The 22,876-nt window shown below is 41.2% G+C and overlaps 1 protein-coding gene across 1 annotated transcript in view; it reads right to left on the reverse strand.

Annotated features, from left to right (window-relative positions):
* The window catches only part of itfg1 (integrin alpha FG-GAP repeat containing 1), a 166,172-nt gene that overhangs the window by 94,670 nt on the left and 48,626 nt on the right, over positions 1-22,876 (reverse strand). Inside the window, exon 9 of the mRNA XM_039795224.1 lies at positions 10,536-10,630. Within this exon, the coding sequence (XP_039651158.1) occupies positions 10,536-10,630 (95 nt within the window). The remainder of the gene's footprint in view (positions 1-10,535; positions 10,631-22,876) is intronic.

Raw genomic sequence — 22,876 nt, forward strand, 5'->3', positions numbered from 1 at the left:
TATTTAAAATGCGTCATTCCCTTCATAGAACAGTTTTTGCAAAGCCAATCTAGCGCTCCATAAACCACTGTCTGATCACATGTCTCCATGAGCCAATCAGAGCTGTTCCCTGCCTGCACCACGCAGCTTAGTTTCTAAATGTAGACAGTCACAGAGGACAGAGTAACGTGAGGAAAATTCCACAACAGGTAACAGTCGGTCATCATAAGCCGGTCACGATGTTTACCAGTTAACGCAACGTTTTGTCCAGTCTGTGTTGTTTTTCAGACAACAGCAGTGACCAGTGCTAGTTTGTGTCTTTTAGCTCATAGCTTTAGCAGCAGACTGTTGGACGTCCCGCTGTTGGAATCCTACAGTGAAATACAGACACACTACACTGTTTAGCAGTCAGCTACTGTGGCTAACGGTAGGCTAACGTTAGCTGCTGTGTAACGTGTTACTAGTGTTTACTAGCGTGACATTCAGCGATGTTTATGTTGCCTCTAACGTGGGTTTCGGAGCATCAGAGCGCAACGCAGACATGTAATTGGCAGTGTAATGAGCCACAGAAATCCGCGTAGCTATTTCATCTGGTAGATACCAGGCACCACATGCGCCGTTAACGTGAACAGAAAATTGCGTTGCCTGTATCTTTCACGGCAAACATGCATGTGTGGAAAGCGGTCGCACAACAGCTGAAATGGCATACTCCTTCACAGTATCCTTCAATAAAGGAGGAATGTAGCACAATATGGATGTAAAAGCAGTTATAATTATATAATTATGTGACAATAAAATTTGTTTTGGCTAAAATCAACAAATAATCGTGATAATTAATCGTGATCTCAATATTGATCAAAATAATCGTGATTATCATTTTGGCCATAATCGTGCAGCCCTAACTAGAGTTGTATGTAATATAATATCTGAACTTTGTTCGCAATGTACCACATTACATTGTCAAATTTAAAACATTTATTAACAACATAATGTAACAATAACATGTCTTCGGTCAATTGGAAACTGGACAATTTGTCAATAAAGTAAAAAGTAAAAAAGTTGACTGACAATCCTGAGGGCAGAGTTTGGTGTTTGAAGCCCCCAACAGCGTCTTCCAGGCAGCGCTGCCTGGAAGGCACTAGGATTAGGCAATGGTTATGGTTTAAGACGACGGTCGCAGCGCTGCCTCGAAGGCTTAGTTGGGGGCTTAAAACACCATCGAACCAGCACAGCAGCTGAGCAGACTGATAGCAAAGAGGGCGATTTGGGCAGTTCACTAACTTGTTGCTCTCTCTAATATAACCAACATAAGCTGCTCTGTTTAGGCTACAAAATGTGCATGCAGGCCAAAATTCAACCGTGCAGTTTTGTTGGGCTAACGCTATAAGCTTTGGTCATTTTTCCTCAGGAAGATGTAACACCGTTTTCCCCTCTGTTTGTTTTTATTGCTCAGCAGTATTGTGCGGGGAATTTGGTGGAAATCATATGGGCCTCCGTGAGGATATTAAAAGGTTCTAATCAAATCATTTTTTATTTGAGAAGCTATAATGAATAGCCAACCTGACAGAAGAGCTCCTTAAATAAATCATGAAGCAGTTACTCCTTCCTCGTGGCTGTGGAAGTTTTGACATTTAATCACTAAATATAACAGAGTGCATATATAATGTCAAGTGTGTGTTCATAGACTTATCTGTGGCCTAGTGTCCTCCCAGTCAAACAGAGTGCGCCTAAGTCTAAATAACTCGATACTGACATTCGCTGGGTCAAATGTCAACATATTAACACCAAATTGAGTGTGTGTCTGTGTTAACGCAGATATCCAAATGACCTAGTTAATGGAGATGAAGACGATGATGGGATTTGTGCTTGGGAGGTAATCTGATACCCTTAATGGTAGTGAGGGGAAGTATCTCGCATACAAATAGCTTTTTGTCAAACAGCGAGAAAACACAGCCGGGTACAGAGCTCATTGAGGCCTTCTGCGCGTGCGTACACGTACACACACACACACACACACACACACACACACACACACACACACACACACACACACACACACACACACACACACAGAGAGAGAAACACACATAAAAACCAGAATAGGCACAAACACAGACCCCCTGACATAAAATGGCTCTCCTGGCTCTTTGCTGATGAATAAAGTGAAAAAGCGACGGCATGCTTGCAGACTCCCATTGATTCAAGTTGGCGGAGAGTGCTCCCGCTTCATTAGGCCAAGAAATTAAAATGTGGGCAGCCTGCGGTGGTGGTGGGGTTTACGGGGTGATGTGTAACATCGACAGACAACAAGGCTGTCTCAGGCAATAAAATGTTTGAAAAAAAACAAACGAACAAAAAAAAAACAGGCGTGTAATGAAGCATTGGCTTTTATGATGCCAGCGATATAATGACTGTAATGCTTATCACATTAGAACTGGCACTGAGAGACAGCATGGGAATGAACAGTGGAGGAGTGGGCAGGAAGAGAACAGGACTACTACACCGCAAAGTAAAGGTTAGTGTTTGTGGGTCTACATGTATGTTATGATAGTGTTTTAGGTGATGCAATGTCTGAAATATTCTACCCTAAAATATAATGAATCAGCAATCACATAATTTGATAATAAAGTATTTTCAATGAGATGTTTTTAGAGGAGAAGCGGGTTTTCGGACCTAAGTATCCCAAAATACAAAGGCCCATTTGTACGAGACTTCTGTTGAAAAACATACCAGACATGAAATGTGATAAAATTAGAAATGCACTGATTCCGATTTAGTTAGGTCAGCTGATACAGATTTTAGCCGATTCCAATTTCATTTTTTTCTAACCACTTTACAGCACACACAAATATTTATTTTCTATCTTTTCTTTAATAGAACATTTTGCACAGAACATAGAACATTTTTTGAACAGATAATGGATCACTATAAAATAGAACTACATAAATTACTCCTGGTGTGGGAAATTCACACCATTTCCTTCTTTTCACATCCAATATCAAACAAAAAATTTGATTTGGGTTTTTGGTGTCGTCCCTCCACGCCCTACTTTTTCCTTGCAGGTGTTGGATATTGTAAACTTGTTATCTTCTGCACACACGCTGAAGAATTTCCAAACAGCTGACATGTTGCAGGTTAATTCACGAGGTTCCCTACATGTGGGAGAATAGCGAGGACACGCGGAGGAAAAGTTGAGAGAAAGGTAAAAAGAGAGCGTGCCGTCGCGTCCGTGTGTGCGTGCGTCCTTGAGAACTGTAACTCTATAACTTCTGTTGTCAGGTAATTGTAGCGTTGACCGGCATGAAATCGGCATATGTCAGACTGACCTGCCGGTCGCCGGTCATGGCCGAGCACGTGGAAACCGGCCAATTCCGGTCGCCGGTCTATCGGTGCATCTCTAAAAAACAATCTAAAGAAAACATGAATTCCAAAGATATTGGAAAAGATAAAATGCAAACTGCTTAAAACAGATGCAGAGGAAGCAGAGATTAATGCAAATCGTGACTAGCCTAACTTTCCAGATTGAACAGAGTTGGTGTTAGACTTTGCACAAAAAGGATTTTGTTGTGTGTGAGGTTTCACGGCTTTAATCCCTTAAAATGTATGCTGTTGTTATTCAGTTGAAGTATGTTCATCATCTGAACAGTGGAAAGTCTTAATGTAATTTTGGGAAATTGAGAATGGTTGAATGTTTCCAGTCTTTATGCTGAACTAAGCTCCCCCTTGCTGGCTCTAGCTCAGGGGGTTTCAAAGTCTAACACCGCAGGCCACCCCCTCAGACAAAATCGAGACAACCGCACACCACATAGTTGTTAACACTTTGGCAAACTGGCACCGTTAAAAAGGCCAACTTAACTATTAGCAGTTCCTGTTTGCAATGTACCCATGGATGTACAGACAGTTCTCACTGGATTACTTTGATACAAAAGAAAACTTAAAAAAAAAGATTTATGTCTGTTTATTCATGACTTTTTTCTATATATTTTGTTGGATACAGCGCTCAAACAATATTTGCAACATAGTACAATATAAGTCTCCATTTTGTGTTTTCAGAATGAACAATTCTTCAAAACAAATGTCCTTTTGTGGTTTCATAACATTGGAGTGATTTTTAATGCAAATTGCAGCAATGGGGCTCACGGATCAAGCATCTTAACAGCCTCCATGAACTGTGTCACAGCCACTGCTGCTGCACTTACTGACTGTTTTGGTAAGCTGGCCAAGCTACAATATCGAACTTCCCGTTGTTTTCAGTGCAGTGTCTTCATCTGCATCCGGCCCTCAACTCTCCTGCACCGCTGTCATTACCCAATGTGAGTCGAGTGCAGATGTGAGTTGCGCATGCGTCACTTTGCGACAATGCGGCTCCCCCTCCTCACCAGCCCCACACAGGTAGGCTAGACCAGATTTCACGCAGATCTGTTTTGCTTTTAGCCACAGAATAATGAGATAGGTACATTACATAGCAGTAATGTATTATTTAGCGTAAGGCGTCACATTTTCACAGCATGATCCCTGATGAGGGGCTCATAGATTAGAGGCTGAAGTAGCCGACAAGAACCCGCTAACGAGAGACTTCTGTAATGTCAATACAATAAAAATGGACCTACATAATGAAGTTCGTTCACTGCTGGCTACAAGTTAGCAATCAAACACAACAAAGGCTGTCACTTGAATGGCGTTTTGAGCTAACATTAGCAATCAAACAATCATACATAGCTAAAACGTTTTTGAAATGATTTCCATCTTCTGTTAGTGTTTGTAATGAGAAATTATTATTTAATGGATTTCACAATGCAACCGGATCCGGATCCCTTGGCATTATGCCGTTTCAATCTGAACTCACAGCTGCACTGGACTCACTAGGGTAGTGACACCACCCTCGGGAGGCACGCCTCAGTTTATAAACCTCTGCACTAGCTTAAAGCAACACCAAAGCACTTTTCCTCTTCGGCCCCCCTACAGGTTGGAAGAGGAATTGTCCATTACCGTTCTCATTCATTCATCATACAGATCTGCTACCAGATCTGGCACAGTGCGGTTATAGCTGATAGAGGGCGGCAAAGCGAATGCAAAGTGCCGTTCACCCTGTTACGAGTTGATGAACCACTGAAAAAAACTGGAAACATTATTTTAAGGTAGAAAATAATCTTTGGTGTTGCTTTAATATTTAATGAGGTAGGAAAGCCACTAAGCTATTTCCCAATGTCAAACTGTGATGATATTTCTAACCTTTAAAATGTTACTATCCATCAGATGGTGCTTTTATCTGTGGTGATGGCATCTGCATTAACTGACTATGTATATTCTGATATACCTTGCACTGACATTTCCTCATCCAAAATAGCCAGATACAGATTGTTTTTTATTGGGCAGGTGTAAATGAGGTCATAGTTTGTCCTCGGGAAAAAGGCAGTCAGAGTCAGAGCCAAAGATGGAGTGAGACCATATGTCTTTGTGTCCGCTGGGCAGGGTGGGGGCACTGCGATCTGCTGTCAGTGTCACCTCTTTGACCACTGACTGACCGGTGGACTGGGATGACTGGGAGGAGGCTGTCTAGTTTAAACTGGCTGCCCTTACACCGTCTGGACAGCAACAGCAGGCAGCTGGTTCGATCTTCATGGGGGCGGTATGTGCGTTTTGCATTTGTGCACGTGTGTAAATGGGGTGTGTTAAGAGACCAAATACACACAGAAATATGCACACAAACATAAAAGAAAGGCTTAGATGTTTGTATGTTTCTTACAACCGAAGGATAGAAAAAGAAAAACTACAAAACAATGTAAGCATGGTAAAGTGCCAAATGAAAATGGTAAATGCCATATGTGCTGTTGATCAAATGTATAAGCTCCTGCAGTGACAGTGTGGGCATTAGTTAGTGCACTGGAATATCTTTGTTTTTGTCTTCAGACACCATCAAATAAGAGTCAACATTAGGTAGCACAAAAGAACAGTAACAACATACCCAAAGCTAATCATTTCCTTCCACCCACAGAGCCAGGGCATGTGGCCTGTGGTCACATGGTTGCCATTTGGGCTCACCCACTCAATGATGGACTGTGTGTGAAAAAGCTGAGTCCCTTCATGTTATTTCACTAAACACAAAGACTCAACTACTCCTGATTTAACTCACAATATATGGTCTCATTTACATCTGGATTCAAAGGAGACCTATTATACTTGGTTTAGGTTTTCAGGATTATACTTGGATCTACTAGAACATGTTACATGCTTTAATGTTCCAAAACCACTTTATTATTCTCATATATACCCATGGCTGCTGCACCTGTAGACGCCCTAGTCGAGCGCCTGTCTCTTTAAGCCCCCGTCCCAAAAAAGCCCAGTCTGCACTGATTGGTCAGCGTTTCTGGGTCTGCATAGTCTCCTCATCTGCGCTCCACTCTCACTGTCTCTGAACAGTCCGTTGCAGCCGGATACGGACTGCATCATCACTGACTGAGTATATAGCGTGAAGAAATCACCAATAAAGACTTCACAATAAACTACACAATGGAATGGAATGGAATGATTCAGCAGGAATGTGATTCGAAATTGGGGAGAAATTACCAACATCTACACACAAGATTCCAGGATTACTGGCGTTAGCATGTAGCTACATGTAGCAGTGTAATGTAAACACTGCAGTAGTGTGCCTGCCTGGAGCAGATGCATTCAGAACAGCGTGAAATCTGAGGTTTTGGCTCACAGGAATTTCTTTTAAAAATGTTTACCTCACTAATTTTAAGTTTAGGCCACGTTTGATTTGAACATCTGCCACTGTAACATTATAGACTTGACAGAAAAAGACAGAAACCTTAACACTGCTTTAACATGTGATCTGAATACATAATAGTTAACAGCCAATCATTGGGCTTTTACATTTACACCTGGTATTAATAAGCATGCTCAGTCTGATTATATATGTATATAAAATAAGGTGCGCTTGATTGATTGTTCATTCTGTGCCAGATTTTATGGACTTGACCATACACTTCATAGTTGACCAAAGACATTAACTACAGTATATGGGAAGACAAATGGGAATACGGGGAAATGAAAGCAAGTTAACAACTCCAAATTCATACAGTAGATGTGCTACGTGTACTTACTGTTGAATTGGATGAATTGTTTGTCGTAAGGGTACATTCGAGTATGTTGCAGTGTAATGCAAGCACTTAGCAGAAACATGATGATATTTTAATCTCTATTACCTCAAGAAAATGATTAGAAGTCTAAAAGATTCAGTAATAGAATGTTTGTAATGGTCTGTGTAAATCTGGTGCTGTTTATTAAAGGGTGGTTATTCTAAATTATTGTTCTGATTAGAAAATTGCATTTGTAAAGCCATTAAAAATATGGCAATGTTTTTCAGCCATATTGCCCAGGTCTACCACATAGATTTTGCTGTATTGAACTAGAAATGAGCCATGGTCCTAAAATATATACATATGGTGTGGACCTGGATGGCTTTTGGATTGTTCTTGTGAATGTGTTCTCGTATTCAGGGTCTTACCTTCCAGCTAATGAAAATATACCCAAGTCACATTTTCTTTGCTTTCGTTTGCTACAATGTCCTTGACAGGTGTAACACCCACAGGCACACAATTACATTACTCTCTGCAGGAATATCCAATTGTGCGACAGAATTTGGGAGCAGAAAAGGGGAGGCGCAAAGTACAATAAATGTGATCAGTGTGTGTCTGTAACGACAGAGAATGAAGCAGAGAGATTGTTGGAGGCCCCCCATGCGGTTTCTTTCAATATGGTGAACTAAAGGCCTGGAGCTTGGAACAGGATGGAAGGAATGAATTGCTGTTTGGAGATGAACTATAGACACACACTAGTTTCTACTCAGCGGGACTGCCATGCACACCAGAAGGCATCTCATCATGTCTCCATATCACCAGTCTTATTCACTCTCCATTCCTCTTTTCTGCTTCTCCCGCCCTCATTCCCTCTGATGGGATGTTCCCTTTTAACGTGGCAATGAAGGGGCAAAAGAAAGAGCTTTTTCACCCTACCTTCTCCAATCTTCCTTTCCTTCCACCTCCTCTTTCTCCCTCCTGTCATCTATTTTTTCATTCCCCTCCTTACCTACACCAAGCTCCCTTTTCTTCCCATTTATCTCCCTTTCATACCTCCATCCCCTTTCTGTTTTCTCCCTCCCTCCATTGTCTCTGTTATTGTCAGGGGGCAGATACCTCCCGGGGAGACATCTGCTGACTAGCTGCTCCACTGTGATGGAGCCACACACACACCCACACACGTACACCCACACGTGATGTAAGATCAAGCATAACTATTGGCTCATAAAGTGTTTACACCACCAATGATGAATTGATGACATCAGTACTGCAATGTAGATAATAGGGCTGCATGATATGAGGGAAATGTGCGATATGTGATAACGTTGCTGAATATCGCAATAACGATATTACTTGTGATGAATAAACATAAAATGTACTCAGTTCTCCCTTTCTGCTGCTTTCAGTATTCTGCTAAAATAATTTTTCCAATTGCTTATTGAATTTAAAACAAATGAAACGAATATCAACGCACCACTAAAAGAAGAATGACCGTTACATTTTAAAGTGCAGTTTTCCTTCAGCTAACAAATCAGCTATCAAAAAATCTCTAAGCGTGTGGCCGTTGGCTCAGTTGGTAGAGCAGGCGCACATGTACAGAGGCTTGCTCCTCGTTCGAATTCTCAGCTTTCCTGTCCAATAAAGGCAGAAATGCCCAAAAAAATTTAAAAAATCTGGAAGCGTCTTTTGTGATCTGTTTATCGAGCAAGTTGATATAGCGATGGCGATAAAGAAACCCGATATATTGTGCAGCCCTGATAGATAAACATGCAAACTGCACGTGTGTGTTGAAGGAGGTTTTCATTATGACTGTATACTATTCTCACCACTCCTTGACAGCAGAGAAGCTTAGAGAGAGGCTGGTTTCCTCCTCACTGTGCTCACCCTTCCCTCTCACTGTCTCTCAAACACATAGCAACACAGAAGACAACATGTGTTGACTTCATCCATCAGTGCAGATAAGTCCTCCTTTCTCTGCCTCCTTTCCCTCACCATTATCCTTTCACTACTTCCTTCAATCATTTTTTGTTGTTGCTGACAGGCAAACAAAAGAAGACATGTCCACAGGGAGTGCGCATCTGTCCGTCTCTGTGTGTGTGTGTGTCTTATGTGTGCACGTGTTTCTGAAGGCGGACATGCAGATAAGCCAGAATTATTGCCATTTTGGATTGAAAATGGAAGCATGTTCTCTGGTGGCAGAGGAAGGAAGAAAAGTATAGTGGGGGCTTCTGCCAACTGGTAGGATGTAACTGAAAAGAATCACACAAGATACTACGTAGGTGGTGGTGCAGATGGTGTATATGATGTGTGTGTGTGTGTGTGTGTGTGTGTGTGTGTTCATATGAGTGTAAGAGCAACTGTGTGCGATGACGTCCGTGCACATGTATTCATTTGCGCGTGTGTACATCATTCAGATGGGATTGAGTGTGTGATCGCATAATCTGTTACTTCTATCTCGCATGGCTCACCGGCGGATCAGCCGCAATTTCTTTCTAAGCAGCGAGCCACGTGTTTAATACCTTCCTGAAATAGATAATCAATCTGCTTACAAGTGGCCTCTTTTGGTCATGAGAACAATCAACATCCTTTCTAAGTAGCAAAGGCAGAAGTAGTTGTAAGTAAAATCTTGGAGAAGAGGTTCTGGATGGATGGCAGGGTCAAACAAGAGCACAGTTCAGGTCCCCTCACTTTGGTTTCTATACTTCCTCTTAGCATGTAATAACAGGGTTTCTGCAGGTTTCACCAAGTCAAATTTAAGACTTTTTAAGACCTTTATAAGACCAGTATGAATGAAATGTAAGAGTTTTATCACAACATCAACAAAGCCCTACATTTGAATCAAGCCAAGTATTGCTAAACTTGCACTTCCCCTAGAGCTGAAGAATAAAATCTGTTTTATGTCTGAGGTTCAGAATGATTGGCTCCAATATAACAGGCATTCTCCACTGGGTGCGTCTCTGCTGCGTTCCAGCTGTGTTCTGGTTTTGTTCCATCCTTTGTTCCAAATTATATTTGGACTAGCGAAAGAAAGAACTACGGAACACCACGGAATCATGATAAAAAAAGAGCATTAGGAGGTAGAGTTGCATGACATTTAAGACCTGTTTAAAATGATTTAAGACCTAGAAAACAATACTTGAGCGAATTTAAGACTTTTTAAGGCCCAAACATTTAGATTTCGAAATTTTAGACTTTTTAAGACCCCGCGGAAACCCTGAATAAGAACTAATAGAAAAGAGGACAGTCGAACAGAGCGGTGTTGTACAAATCACAAGAGTGTACCACAGAACAAGCAATGTACCAGAGTCTGACAGATTTGAGCGGAAGGTGAGAACAGAGAGCAGAGTAGTACAACATGGTGCAATAAAGAATGGTAGAATGGAAAAGTGGTTAATGGAGTAAAAAACCAAGAGAATCCATTAGAGTGACTTTTACCCCAACGGTCAGTGTGGTCATGTGTGCGTTATGTACCTCTTTGGAGCCTGACTTGGCCAGGTAGATGGCACTGCGTTGACAGGCAGCATCCAAACACACGGGGAGGAGGTGGTCCTGGTCGCCATCACCATCTGCCAGAAACAGACACAGAGAATGACATTGAGAAGCAACAATGTTGGATGGTACCCGTGGAAGTAGGTCCTTTGTTTTCTAAAACTGTGCTATTTTAATATTGTCACCCCATCGGAAAGCCACGCATTTGTTGTGGAGTTCACTTTGAGCACAGCACAGTTTCTGGCAACAAAGCAATAGTTCCTGTCCCCCCCCCCCCGGATCACAGGAACGCCTGCTTGTTTCCTATGAGCAAACACACATCCAAACAGCCCGTGTCTCTTTGATGCCTTTCAATAATGTCAGTTGACTTGAAGAATCATTTTCTCCACTGCTTGTCAGTGCTATTAATTATTATTAGCATAATTCCATGCAGGCTTCATATGAAGTACAAACAGGGACAGAGCCTCCCAAATCAAAACAACAGCTCTTCGAAGCACAAACACGTCCGTGCATCAGGTTCAGTTTCTGATTTCAAGTGAATCCTACATTTCTTCACATAAAGAATAGACACCATTGTAAGGGTTCAAGTCCCAGGACCGTGGTATGAGGCACGCATGCTTTCTCATTGTCATGGCTTACTGGTACAACTAAATTGAGTGAGCCCATCATTAATGTTAGTGCTTACACTTGTGCTTTTTCTTGCTATGACAAGTTTCAATATTATTGGACAATTATTTACAATAATTACTCAGTTCCATGTGCAATATCTGTTACTGCTGCTACTTAGAGTTACACTGTACTTTATTTACTCCAACAGCATTTGTACAACCATTGTTTTAGCAACATTAACCTAATCTTACTTTTCAATTAAACTAACCTCACTTTACTTCTACTTAACGTTTTTATTTCCTGCACTGTAGCTTTGTTACTTTATACACTTATTGGCTCGCTTTTCTCTTACTCTTATTTTCACCTTGAATTTGACTGTGAGCAACTGCAACTGAACAATTTCCATGAGGGGATCAATAAAGGATTCTGATTCTGAAGTCTACGAGGAAGGTCTCTAAACGACCTGACGATTAAAGGAACATACCAACACAAGTTTTCTGATCAATTCCCTGCTGTAAAACAAAAAAATACACAAAACAATGAAACCTCGGAATATCTGATATTAAGTGTGCAGCACAGCTTTTGAGATTTGGCTATATCCTAAAGACACCGCACACGCACTCTGGGTTCAGAGCTTGGCATGTAAATTGACACCAGACATAAAGAGGCGAAAGCGCTTCCAGGCTTCTCATTGCACAGTTTCTCTGAATCCTTTCCAACAGGGCAAGTGCAAACCTCCCAAACAGATGTTGTGCCATGTGGATGGGAAAAACTGAATGACACTGATGATGAAAGACAGTACAAAGCAGGGGAGGAGGAGAAACTGAATGTGGCTGTCAATGGCAACTGAGCGAGAGGCAGAAAGGGGGAGGAAAAGTGAGACAGAGATACACTGCTACAGATAATAAGTCAACAAGTCCTTGTTGTACTATTACATATTAAAAATCATATATATTTCAAATGTCAAACTGTCTTTGACTGACATAAGGTCATTAAAAACGTTTCTAATACTCTCAAAGCCAATGGCTGATGAAAACATATTTACAATGCTAAAAATCTGCACACACATCACATGGTGATCATACTGGCATGTCACTATAGCAGTCATTACCATGGAAAATGAAAAATGCTAAATTCCAAAATAAGAAAAAAGTAAAACAGTTCATAACTAAATATTGGTATCTGTGGGCAGTTAGCATTTTTAAGGAATTACTAAAAACAAGAAAGACGCTAGATGCATTATGGGAAATGTCAGATGTTTTTGCATCTTCGTGTATGCCAGGGACTAAAAGTCAGGATATCTCCGCTGCATCTATTTTGGCCATTCATTAAAAAATAAATAAATCAGTTTACATCAAGGCCCCCAAACTTATGGAAGTGCAGTACTTAATTGTTTCAACACAATTCTGCAAACTCCCAATCTGTCTAAATTCCAAATGGAGCATCCGTTAGTCCACATCCAGGCAGAGGTGGCAGGAGTGCTGCAAATATCTAGCGCAACCATAGACTGTTAATAATATACAGTCTATGAGTGCATTACACTGTAATGGTTGGAACCAAAACAGGGATTTTTCTTTTCGGTTTAATTAGCTGCTTATTGTGGGTGCAATGAAAACAAACAAATACTGAGTGCAGCTAGTGCACCATTTGAACATGTTGCTTAGATGTGTACTGTAGATGGTGAGATACTGTAAGGAGACAAAGACAGAAACAGGCAGAGAGAGAGAGAGAGAGAGAGACCGAATGAGTGCCAATTCAGTCTTACAGATTTGTCACTCACCATTCTGTCTCTGATGTTTTACTGTTAGTTTTGACACGCACGCACGCAGACGCACGCACGCACGCACGCACGCACGCACACACACACACACACACACACACACACACACACACACACACACACACACACACACACACACACACACACACACACACACACACACACACACACACACACACACACACACACACACACACACACACACACACACACACACACACACACACGTTGCTTCGCCCTCTGTCCTACCTGTCCTCCTTACCTCCATGAATACCGCCTTTCATCTATCTATCTATTCATCTGTCGGTTTTATTCTCATTATGCGTCTTCTCTCTCACCCTCTCTTCTAGCTCACTTCTCTCTCCGCTATTAGTCCCTTTTCAGTCTTAATGCCCTTGTTTTTCTGTCCATCTCTGCTCCTCTTTATTCACCACTGTTGCCTCCCTCCCTCCCTCCTCCACTCCCTTTCCCGCTTTTCATCTCTCAGTCCCGCTGACAATGCATGGTGTGATGAAGATTGGATGAGAGACCCGAAGAGGGAGGAAACTGCAGGTATGGGTTAAAACGAAGAGGGCGCTGAAAAGAGAAGGGAGGCCGGGCCCGAGGAATGGAGAGAAAACAGAGGAGAAAGTAGGTAAAGACAACAAGATGAGAGAGACTGAGAGACAATATACAGAGACTGTGCAGATATGAATTGTGACACATTGGCATTCATGGAGTACAACAGAGCACCAATAACAATGCAAATCACAATATGCACACGCAGAAACGCACATGGTCGGATGCTGCCAGAAGCCAGTGTCTCATTACAAAAACTATGATCTGATGGAGATCTGTGTGGGTTGGCTAAATGTTTAATCGAGGAGGAGAAATGTGTGACATGACATTGGTCCCGTCTTTCGGGAGAACAGTGAATCATAAAACCCAGGTGTAAAAGTGCTACAGAAAACACACAAAACCAACTTCGGAGGTCTTTTACAAGACTTTTACATTTTTTGACAATTTACAATTAGCTCCTTGTCTTTAAAATATGTCTCTCTACCATATCTCTCTAGCTTGGAACCCACTCACATTCTTCTGAAGCCTAATGAGTATATTTACATTCATTTCACATTTATTTCTACAGAAAAAGGTTCACTCAGCATGTGTCATAAATCAAAATGTAAAGTTGAAGTCTCACAACTTATAACACGGGCACATGTACACATACAGCAGCTGTCAATCGTGTTTCCTTTAGGTTTCAACCAAATTTACAAAGTCTCCAAACTTAAGTGGCATTCTTGAGTCACAACGTCAGTGACAAAACATCTTCTAGAATGTAGAAATAGTGCACAGTAGTGATACAGAGGTTGTAACAGCACTGTAATCTTAAAATGCAGGAGTTTTCAAAGTCTGACACTGTGGCCCCCCCTCAGACAAAATGAAGACAACTGCACACCACCATCAAACTATTATTGGAAGGTGGTATTCATGGATTTTGTAACTCCTATTATTATTCTTTGTCTTATTTCCATTCTGGGGATAATATTGCTGTTTTGGAACTACAATTCTCATAATTGGAGGGCTTTGGGGAATGTAAACAGGAAGTAAAATATTGCCATGGAGTCTTTAAGTTAGCTGTGGGCTTTTTTTTAAGACTGTATTTGTTTACATTTGGCACCATTAAAAGTATGCTATTATCACTGTTTGCAATGTATCTATGGATGTACACAAAACTGTCACTGGAATGCTTTGATACTGAAGAAAGCTAAATGGTAATGGGGCATTTTTTTCCTCAGCACCTTTATTGGCAATGGACAGAGATAATGACAGCAAGAATGGGCATGGATTTTGATGCGGGCAGTAGGGGTACCAAGCCATGAGGGGGCAAAGTACCATAATTGCTTCTATGAGCTGTGTCCCAGCCACTGTGGCAGCGCAAATCATTGAGCCAAACTACAATAAGGAACCTGTGCCTTTCACCTTGTGCCTCCCCGGGGGAGGTGTGCCTCACAGTTTGGAAACCTCTGGTATATTGTGATTATTGATGCACACACAAAATGGAAGTTTTAACATGAACAGCATGTTTTTAAATGTATGCAAAATGAGTGTGTAGATCACTGTGGGTGGGTCCTTATGATTGAGAGTATGACTTATGCACAATTAAGATGTTGGAATAAGAAAGAGAGAGACGCTGGTTTTACCTTCAATAAAGGACAATTGTTTTGTCAGATGTACTTTGCGATTTGCATTAAATTGCATATTAAAATGTGCAAATTAATATCTGAACTTGGAAACCTCAAACCCGGGAGACTCATCATCTGCATATGTATTGGGATATTTCTAAATGCCAGGGATATCAGAACATGGTGCTTGATTAGGAGATTTTATTTACACCCTTGTCGCATTATACTTCATTAATATGGTCTGGAGGGGATGTTTTTTACTTAAACGCAGATGCATGTTGCTATGTGATACTGCTTACACAACTGACTGATCAGCCGAGCAGATCTCCAGTACCTCTGTTTTACAGGTACAACCATTTCTGTAGGAGTCTGACACAGAGAGAAAGTGACGACGAATGTGAGACTGAAAAAGCAAAACGAGTCAGAAAGCAAAAAGTAGACTGGTTGAAAACACGAAAGAGACAGCCAGTGAAAGAAAAAAAATAAATACAAAAAGGGAAATGAAGGTAAAAAAAAAAAAAAAAGGTGTCAAAAGTATGCTGTGGTTGAGGAAAGAATGAGGCAGACAGAGAAGAGGGAGAGGAGGAAAGGTTGAATGTAACAATATAATAAGATGAGTGGAGAACGAACGCCTGAGGGGAGAGCACAGAGAAATAGGCTGTCCTGTTAACATGCTGACTTACCTGCACGCACACACACTCTGTCTCCTACGCAGACATACACACACAGCATTGTGACAGCCTTACCGGTTTTAAATATCACCTCCAAACATTCCTGTCTCACTGTCTGAAAAAATCTCCCTATCTTAGTGAGCTGCCGGTCGCAGCGCAGCCTCCCTCCGTCCTACCTGCAGTGAAGCTAGCTGACACACTTGGTTGTGGGACTTCGTTATGCTTTACCTAATGATGAATTATGCATTGGTCGCTGTCACTTTTGAAAAATGCAATTACCTCAGTGATAAGACAGATGGGCCTGTTTTGTCTGGCATATGCTGTGCATCTATTAAAAGTCTAGTGCTGGAAACAGAACTGCTTGACATGGGCGTGTGGACACACACACACACACACACACACACACACACACACACACACACACACACACACACACACACACACACACACACACACACACACACACACACACACACACACACACACACACACACACACACACACACACACACACACACACACACACACACGACAGATTCAGCAAATCGGTAAAACAAACATAGAACAGGGATCCAAATGAATAGTTCCTGTTTGGTGTTTTCAGCATTTATCATGTTGGGGATATGTGTTCTGTGGGAAGGTCAGTCCTGTATCTGAGATGTTAGTAGCCGTGCTTCCATAAACATATTTTATGCCCATTTTGAAGGATCGCATTAGAAAAGGTGTATGGAAAGAGCAAAATTCAATTCAATACGTTTTTTTACGCTCTCTTGAGGTGGTTCCTCCCTTGGCCTAATTAGCGAACATTTAACTTGCATGACTGACCAGCTGTTTACGTTGTTGACATCTTGCTACGTGCATTAGAATCATTGCTTTAATTATTTGTCTTGGTCTCCAGACAGCTTGAAACATTGCCGATACTCGCTGACATGAAAGAACCAATTCAAACTTTCTTAACTAACCCAAGTTGCTGGAGAACTCTCTCCATGTTTCTGCTGGAGATGGGTCTGATGGCCAAGGTGACTTGTTTTGTTTCTGGTTCACAGCTCTACTTCTTCTACTCGGTAACTGCTGGATTACAGCCATGCGTAAAGAGTAGCCTATATCACCTATACTAAACTACGCTTTGTGTAGCCTAGTTTATTGGCTATACAGCATTTAATGGAAATGTGCCTAATTTGTGAAACTAGTTCAGTGTCCGTGCAAAATCTGTTTTTGTGTGTGTTTTTAGTAATTCTGAAACATCCTTAAATTCGGGAACTGCTGCTTTCTTCGACCTTCTCTGTCTCTGGTCCTGCGCTGTGCTGTGCAGGGTGAGAGGGGGCGTGGCCAGGAGCTAGAGCGGCAAAAGCCAATGTGTGCTTCTTTTACCGATATATATTTAACGATATCTTTTGCATTTCTAATCCAAGCAACGTCAAACTTGGCACTGCACTTACTCGTGCCCGTAGCAAGACACCTGTCAAGTTTGAAATCCATCGGACTAATGGTTTGAGAGGTATGCGCATAACAAAAAAAACTACCAGAAAAGGTAGAGGTAGAAGAATAGAGAAAGAGTTGACAGTGTGATGGAAATAATTCCTACTTCAGATCACACAGGGATGCAATGCTGCTCTAGGCTCTTTCTCATCCTCTCCACTGCGTTCTTTCCCTTCCTTCTTTCATTATCCACTCTGCTATCTTCTCATCCTCCCCCTCTACTCATCATTCGGCACACACTCTATTTTTCTATCCTCTTTTCTATCTCGCTTTATGTTATCTTTGAAGTGTGCCATTTACCCTGACTCTTCCATTTGCCTCACCCTCTCTCCTCTCTCCTCTGGCCTCCCTGTCGTTATTCATTTGAGTTTTTTTTTTTTTTTTTTTTTGGTAAAGCCAAAATGTGTGTTTAATTAGCTCAGAAAGAAGCTGGTCAGAAGGGCTCATAAGATGGCCACACACAGAGACGGAGACTGAATGATAATAATATTGACAGTGAGTGAGGCTGGTGGACAGAGACATGCTGATGCAATAGAAGGACCATCCATCAGATAGATAGAGAATATAGAAAGATAGGAAAACGGGACGGACACAAAAACAGCAACACCTGTACAATTTAATGCAACCCAATAAACTGATAAATACTGTGGTGTTTGTGACTGCATCAGAGAGGTGTTGTTTCAACATAACCACCATTTTTAAAGCTGAGTGTTGTCATGTTGTGTTGAATTGTATACTCTAAGGTATTGTTGTTATGGTCTCCACCCTCTGTCAGAGATGGGAAGTAACGAAGTACAAATACTTCGTTACTGTACTCAAGTAGATTTTTCAGATATTTTTACTTTACTATTTATTTTTATTATTTATTTTTAAAATTGGCTCGTTACTTTAGTTTTGTACAAAAGGTCGTCTATCAGGAGTGATTGTGAGTGCATGTCGTAAAATAGCGTGGACACCGCGAGCGGGCGCGCGCGCCACACAGAGAAAAAAAGTGAGACAAAAAAAAGAGGATAAATCAGTTGAGATTGTGTGTGTGCGTCCTTGAGAACTGTAAGTCGTATAACTTATGTTGTCAGTTAATTTAAGCCTGTTGTTGTATTGGTCTATATTTCTTGCAAACTTAAAGTAAGTTAGCTAGTGATTTGGTTGTTTGTGTTCACCTGTTAGCTAGGTTACACGTTGCTTGATCTTATTAAAGCATCAAAAGAGAGAAGTTGTCTCCGTCCGTGTTTTAACAGACACACCTGGGGCAAAGTTGGAGACCAGCATCAGCTTTAAATACAGTCCAAATCTAGTCCTAACTAACAAGTTACAAATAATTTCACTGGAGTTACCGTTATTATTTTTACCGAATTCAATCTAATTGGATGGGAATATACTGTACGTTGCACTTGATGCAACAACCCGACAGATTCGGCGGCATTCATTTGAGGCAAATCATTGTGGCTTGATGGTGGTAACGTTAGCACTAGTAGTATGGATGTTTGTTTGTTGTCTGTTTAGTAAGTAATATTGAATCCTTTATTTTCATTCCAGAAGCCATATTTGAGCACACACACACACACATACATGTAGATTCCTTTAAATGTTAAGGGGAAGATTAAAAAAGAGAAACTGGATCGGTGAATTCTGTCTTACTACTCAGTCAGAATCTTATTAACCTGGAGTCCCAGTCTGTGTCCCAATAATCATATATGTCATGTTTTAGGCCTATTGGCAGACATCCATTTAAAATGTAGGCAATGGCATAAAAAGAGTCCACTGAAGTTTCTCAGCTACCACTCTAGTTAGATTTGTGTGGTCCAGGCAGCTTTTCATAAAAAATAGTAATCATTCGCAAGGCTACTTTTACTTTTATACTTTAAGTAAATTTCCAAGCCTGTACTTTGTTACTTTTACTTGAGTAAAGAAGTTAAATCAGTACTTCTACTTTTACCAGAGTATTTTTTAACACAAATATCTGTACTTCTACTTGAGTACGGGAAGTGAGTACTTTTGCCATCTCAGCCCTCTGTACATCCACTACCACGAGTGTGAGGTCGCAAAAACCCAAACTTATCATATAACTGAAATATCTGAAACTTGAACTAAGGATTTCAACTCCTGAATCGATCACATTAGATGCGGGCTACACAACATTGTTGTCACCATGCACTTGGTCGGTAAACGGGACTTGAGCCAGAGATAAGTACCACATTTATCAGCAGCTCATAAGGTGACCTATTGTCCCAAACGTCATAGCAATCCATCCAATAGCTGTCGAGATATTTCACTAAAAACCAAAAACGTCAACTTCATGATGGCGCCACAGAAAAGATGAGGATGAGTCAGGAGGTGATCCTCTGGGGACCAGGCATGACCACATACAATCTCATGACATCCACCTACTAGTTATTTCAAGGACCAAAGAGTTGGAGTGACCTTTGAGTCTCGCTGTTGGAAATGGAAATACCATCACCAATTCTTAGCACCTCATCTCTTACATGGATTCTATTATCGTTATAACAGTTCCTCTTACGTAAGTTAGTTTCAAATCCTATTGTTCATTGTTTGCATACTTTACATGTAACATCAATCGATTTCAGAAGTAAGAGGTTTGTTTTAATAAATAAACCTCTTACAGGTAAACTCTACAAGGAACTAGCTTTTCATGTGACAAAATATTTACGTTGCGTGACCTCGGCAACTTGAACGTATACATTAATAAGCATTGAGGAGAAGGGACCATTGCATCACTTCTGTATTCTTGTATCACACTTGAGCTGCGTGTGCATCTGTCTTACAACTATGGTAGAATATAAAAGAAAGAACTTCTGGCTCGCTTCAGGCTGAAATGCATCCATGTTGGCCTTGTGGCATTAAAATATTTAAAGAGTTTTTACCTAAGAGTGCAGGTTCTCTTTGAGTTCTTTGTGCAATTCTTGTCAGAGCCAATCTCCTCTGAGTCATAGTGAGTCTCCCATTCAGCCCCATTGATTCCATAACAGACCATGACTCCACTCTTGTTGGCAGGGAGCATCCTTGCCTGACAATGTGAGGGTTAGAGATACAGAAAAAGACAAAAAAGGACTAAGAGATATATGGTTAGATAAAGTGATGTATCAAATTAAAGTCTAACATAATTTGATACAGTGTGTCTGATGTTATCTGGCCTCGACTGTAATCACCCATTCAGCTATTGCTTATCAAACCATATTATAATTCCTTTAAATTATATTTGATATTGTTCTATATATTGTAAAACACAAATCTCTCTATATCTTAAGCAAAGGGAACAAAGAAGCTTTTATGAATACTCCTGGAAAAAGAAAGCAACTTAAAAGGATAAAGGTAGTGACAGTGGGTCACTACAGAGCCCTCCTCGACAATATCATAAGAGTGACACCAGTATGTGCTCCGATGAAGAACACAGGGAGGAGAAGGAAAACGAGCGTGAGAAGCGAGTGAGCCATAGATAGCGGATATACAGTAGATCAAGAGAAACAAAGATGGGCCGCGACAGCCGAGGAGGGGCTGAGTGAAGCAGACAAAACGGGACAAAAATAAGGGATGTCATATCCTGCCAGGCATCTCTCTCCCAGAATTTGGCAGATTATTAGAAGCGTGACCCTCAAAGGCTTCAATCCCCTGCTAAGGAGGGCAATGTCTTGAAGTGACATTGCTGAGCCGAAGAAGGAAGGGAAAAAAAAGATTAAAGAAATGAACAAGTTTTTGTTGAGATAAGCTCGAGATTTAAACAAAAAAAAAGGTCATCGCCCCCAGAGATGATGAATTCAACACACACACACAAATTACACACACACAAATTACACAAACACACGCTGTGAGACAGATTCCGTCATTCATGGCAAACACATACACAAAAGCACACACACAGCATATAGGTCATTTCCCCTCTGGCTCATACATTATTGCCAATTTGGGAAGGGGAAGTTTGTTCACTAAATATTTGATGGACACCCCTAGCTGTAATGAGATTAACAGATTAATCTTGCCAATAAGGATGTGTTTATCAGTGTGAAGTTCTGTGTGTGTGTGTGTGTGTGTGTTGTGTGTTTGCGCGCGTGCACGAGTGCCACACAAGCACACAAGTTAATTAAAAATGCATCAAACATTACATAGCTAACGACAGCACATAGCTCAAACTGAGTGATAAGGTCACACTGGCAACATGAAAAAAGATGGCTCTAAATGTTGTAAGAGGGGGAAACTTCAAACCAGAATACACAGTAAGCTGGTTAGGATATTCCATCTGTTTTTAAGTTAATGAAAGTCACACAATTTTCATACAGATACATGTCTATAGTTCTACATTGCCAAGTGATTTAGTATTCATTGTCTGGTGTTCCCTGGGGAAAAATCCTTTGGTCCTTTGGTTGGAGATATTCTGCACACGGACACTTGCTGCGGTGCCTCTTCAGGTTGTGACCAGGCCTTTTTCTGGATCTGGTATGACCATCAGCTGATGGTGGCGTTTCTGTGATATTGCGGTGACATTACTGTCATTACTGATGACCTCATGAATCTTATCTACTTGCACTACAGTTTCCACACTGTGTTTTAGCAGGTCACAGATAAACATTCCAAGTAGGGGGGAAATTAATTATCCGGGAATTGCAACTTTTGGTAACTGTGGGCACTGTTCATCAAAAAGTAACACAGTCTCACTTTAAAGCTAAGAATAGCTCATATTTGACTTTAGCCTTTGAACCTATCTATTCATCCAGAGCAGCCAACTGAGTAGTATGTGCTCAGAGTCATTCACATCTACACTGGGAGGTGCTCAGTACAATCAGTCTTCTACTTCTGGTACCTGACCAGCTACAGTATAGCAACTGGATGTACAGAGCATTGTTCAGGGCAATCTCAAAAGCAGAGGTTTTCCATCCAGAAATTCCTCATTTTACTTGACTGTTGTACACTATCTAGTCTGGATCAACAGAAGTACATTTTCAGGATAATTGCCTCACCTTTGGCACTCTGTGTGTTCCCATTCTCAAACTCTGTTCGCTTCAGGAAACAACAACAACAAACTTCGAGCTAGCAAGCTACACCCTAAAAAGTTTTGAAGAAAATTTGGACGGTGCAACAAGGCAGGCCTCCTCGGTTCTTTCAGGGAATGATTGAGAAGATTTACAAAGAATCTGTTTACAGCGTTTCCTCTCTAACTGGGACGTTTTGGGATCGATTGGTGGGATTGCTGTGGATGAAGTACACACAGAGATACACTGGTAAGAGCAAATGAGGTTAATTTAAATAGCTCACGTTAGTGTATTGTGTCATCAGTCGAGTCATTTAATACTGTATGAGGCGTTTTCTTTTACGGGGTGCAAATGTTCCACCTAAACAAGTTCCTTCCCAAGACTATTTTGCAGAGCCAGCATCGCTGCGTCTGGAGCTTTGCAACGCCCAGGACGATTGTGATTGGTTTAAAGAAATGCAAACAACCCAGAGTGTTTTTTTTCTCCTATCCCAGAATGTACATTATGTGTGGTGACCTTCCTCCACAGCGCTGTGGAGCTAGGTCTGGCAATGTGAGACTATAGACCACCAGACTGTTAATCAAAATGGTATTTAGCTTCTAAAACCAGCATAGGAAGGCCCCACAACTCCCCCCTC

Source organism: Perca fluviatilis, chromosome 3 (genome assembly GCF_010015445.1).
Source record: "Perca fluviatilis chromosome 3, GENO_Pfluv_1.0, whole genome shotgun sequence".
In the NCBI taxonomy this organism is placed as follows: Eukaryota; Metazoa; Chordata; class Actinopteri; order Perciformes; family Percidae; genus Perca; species Perca fluviatilis.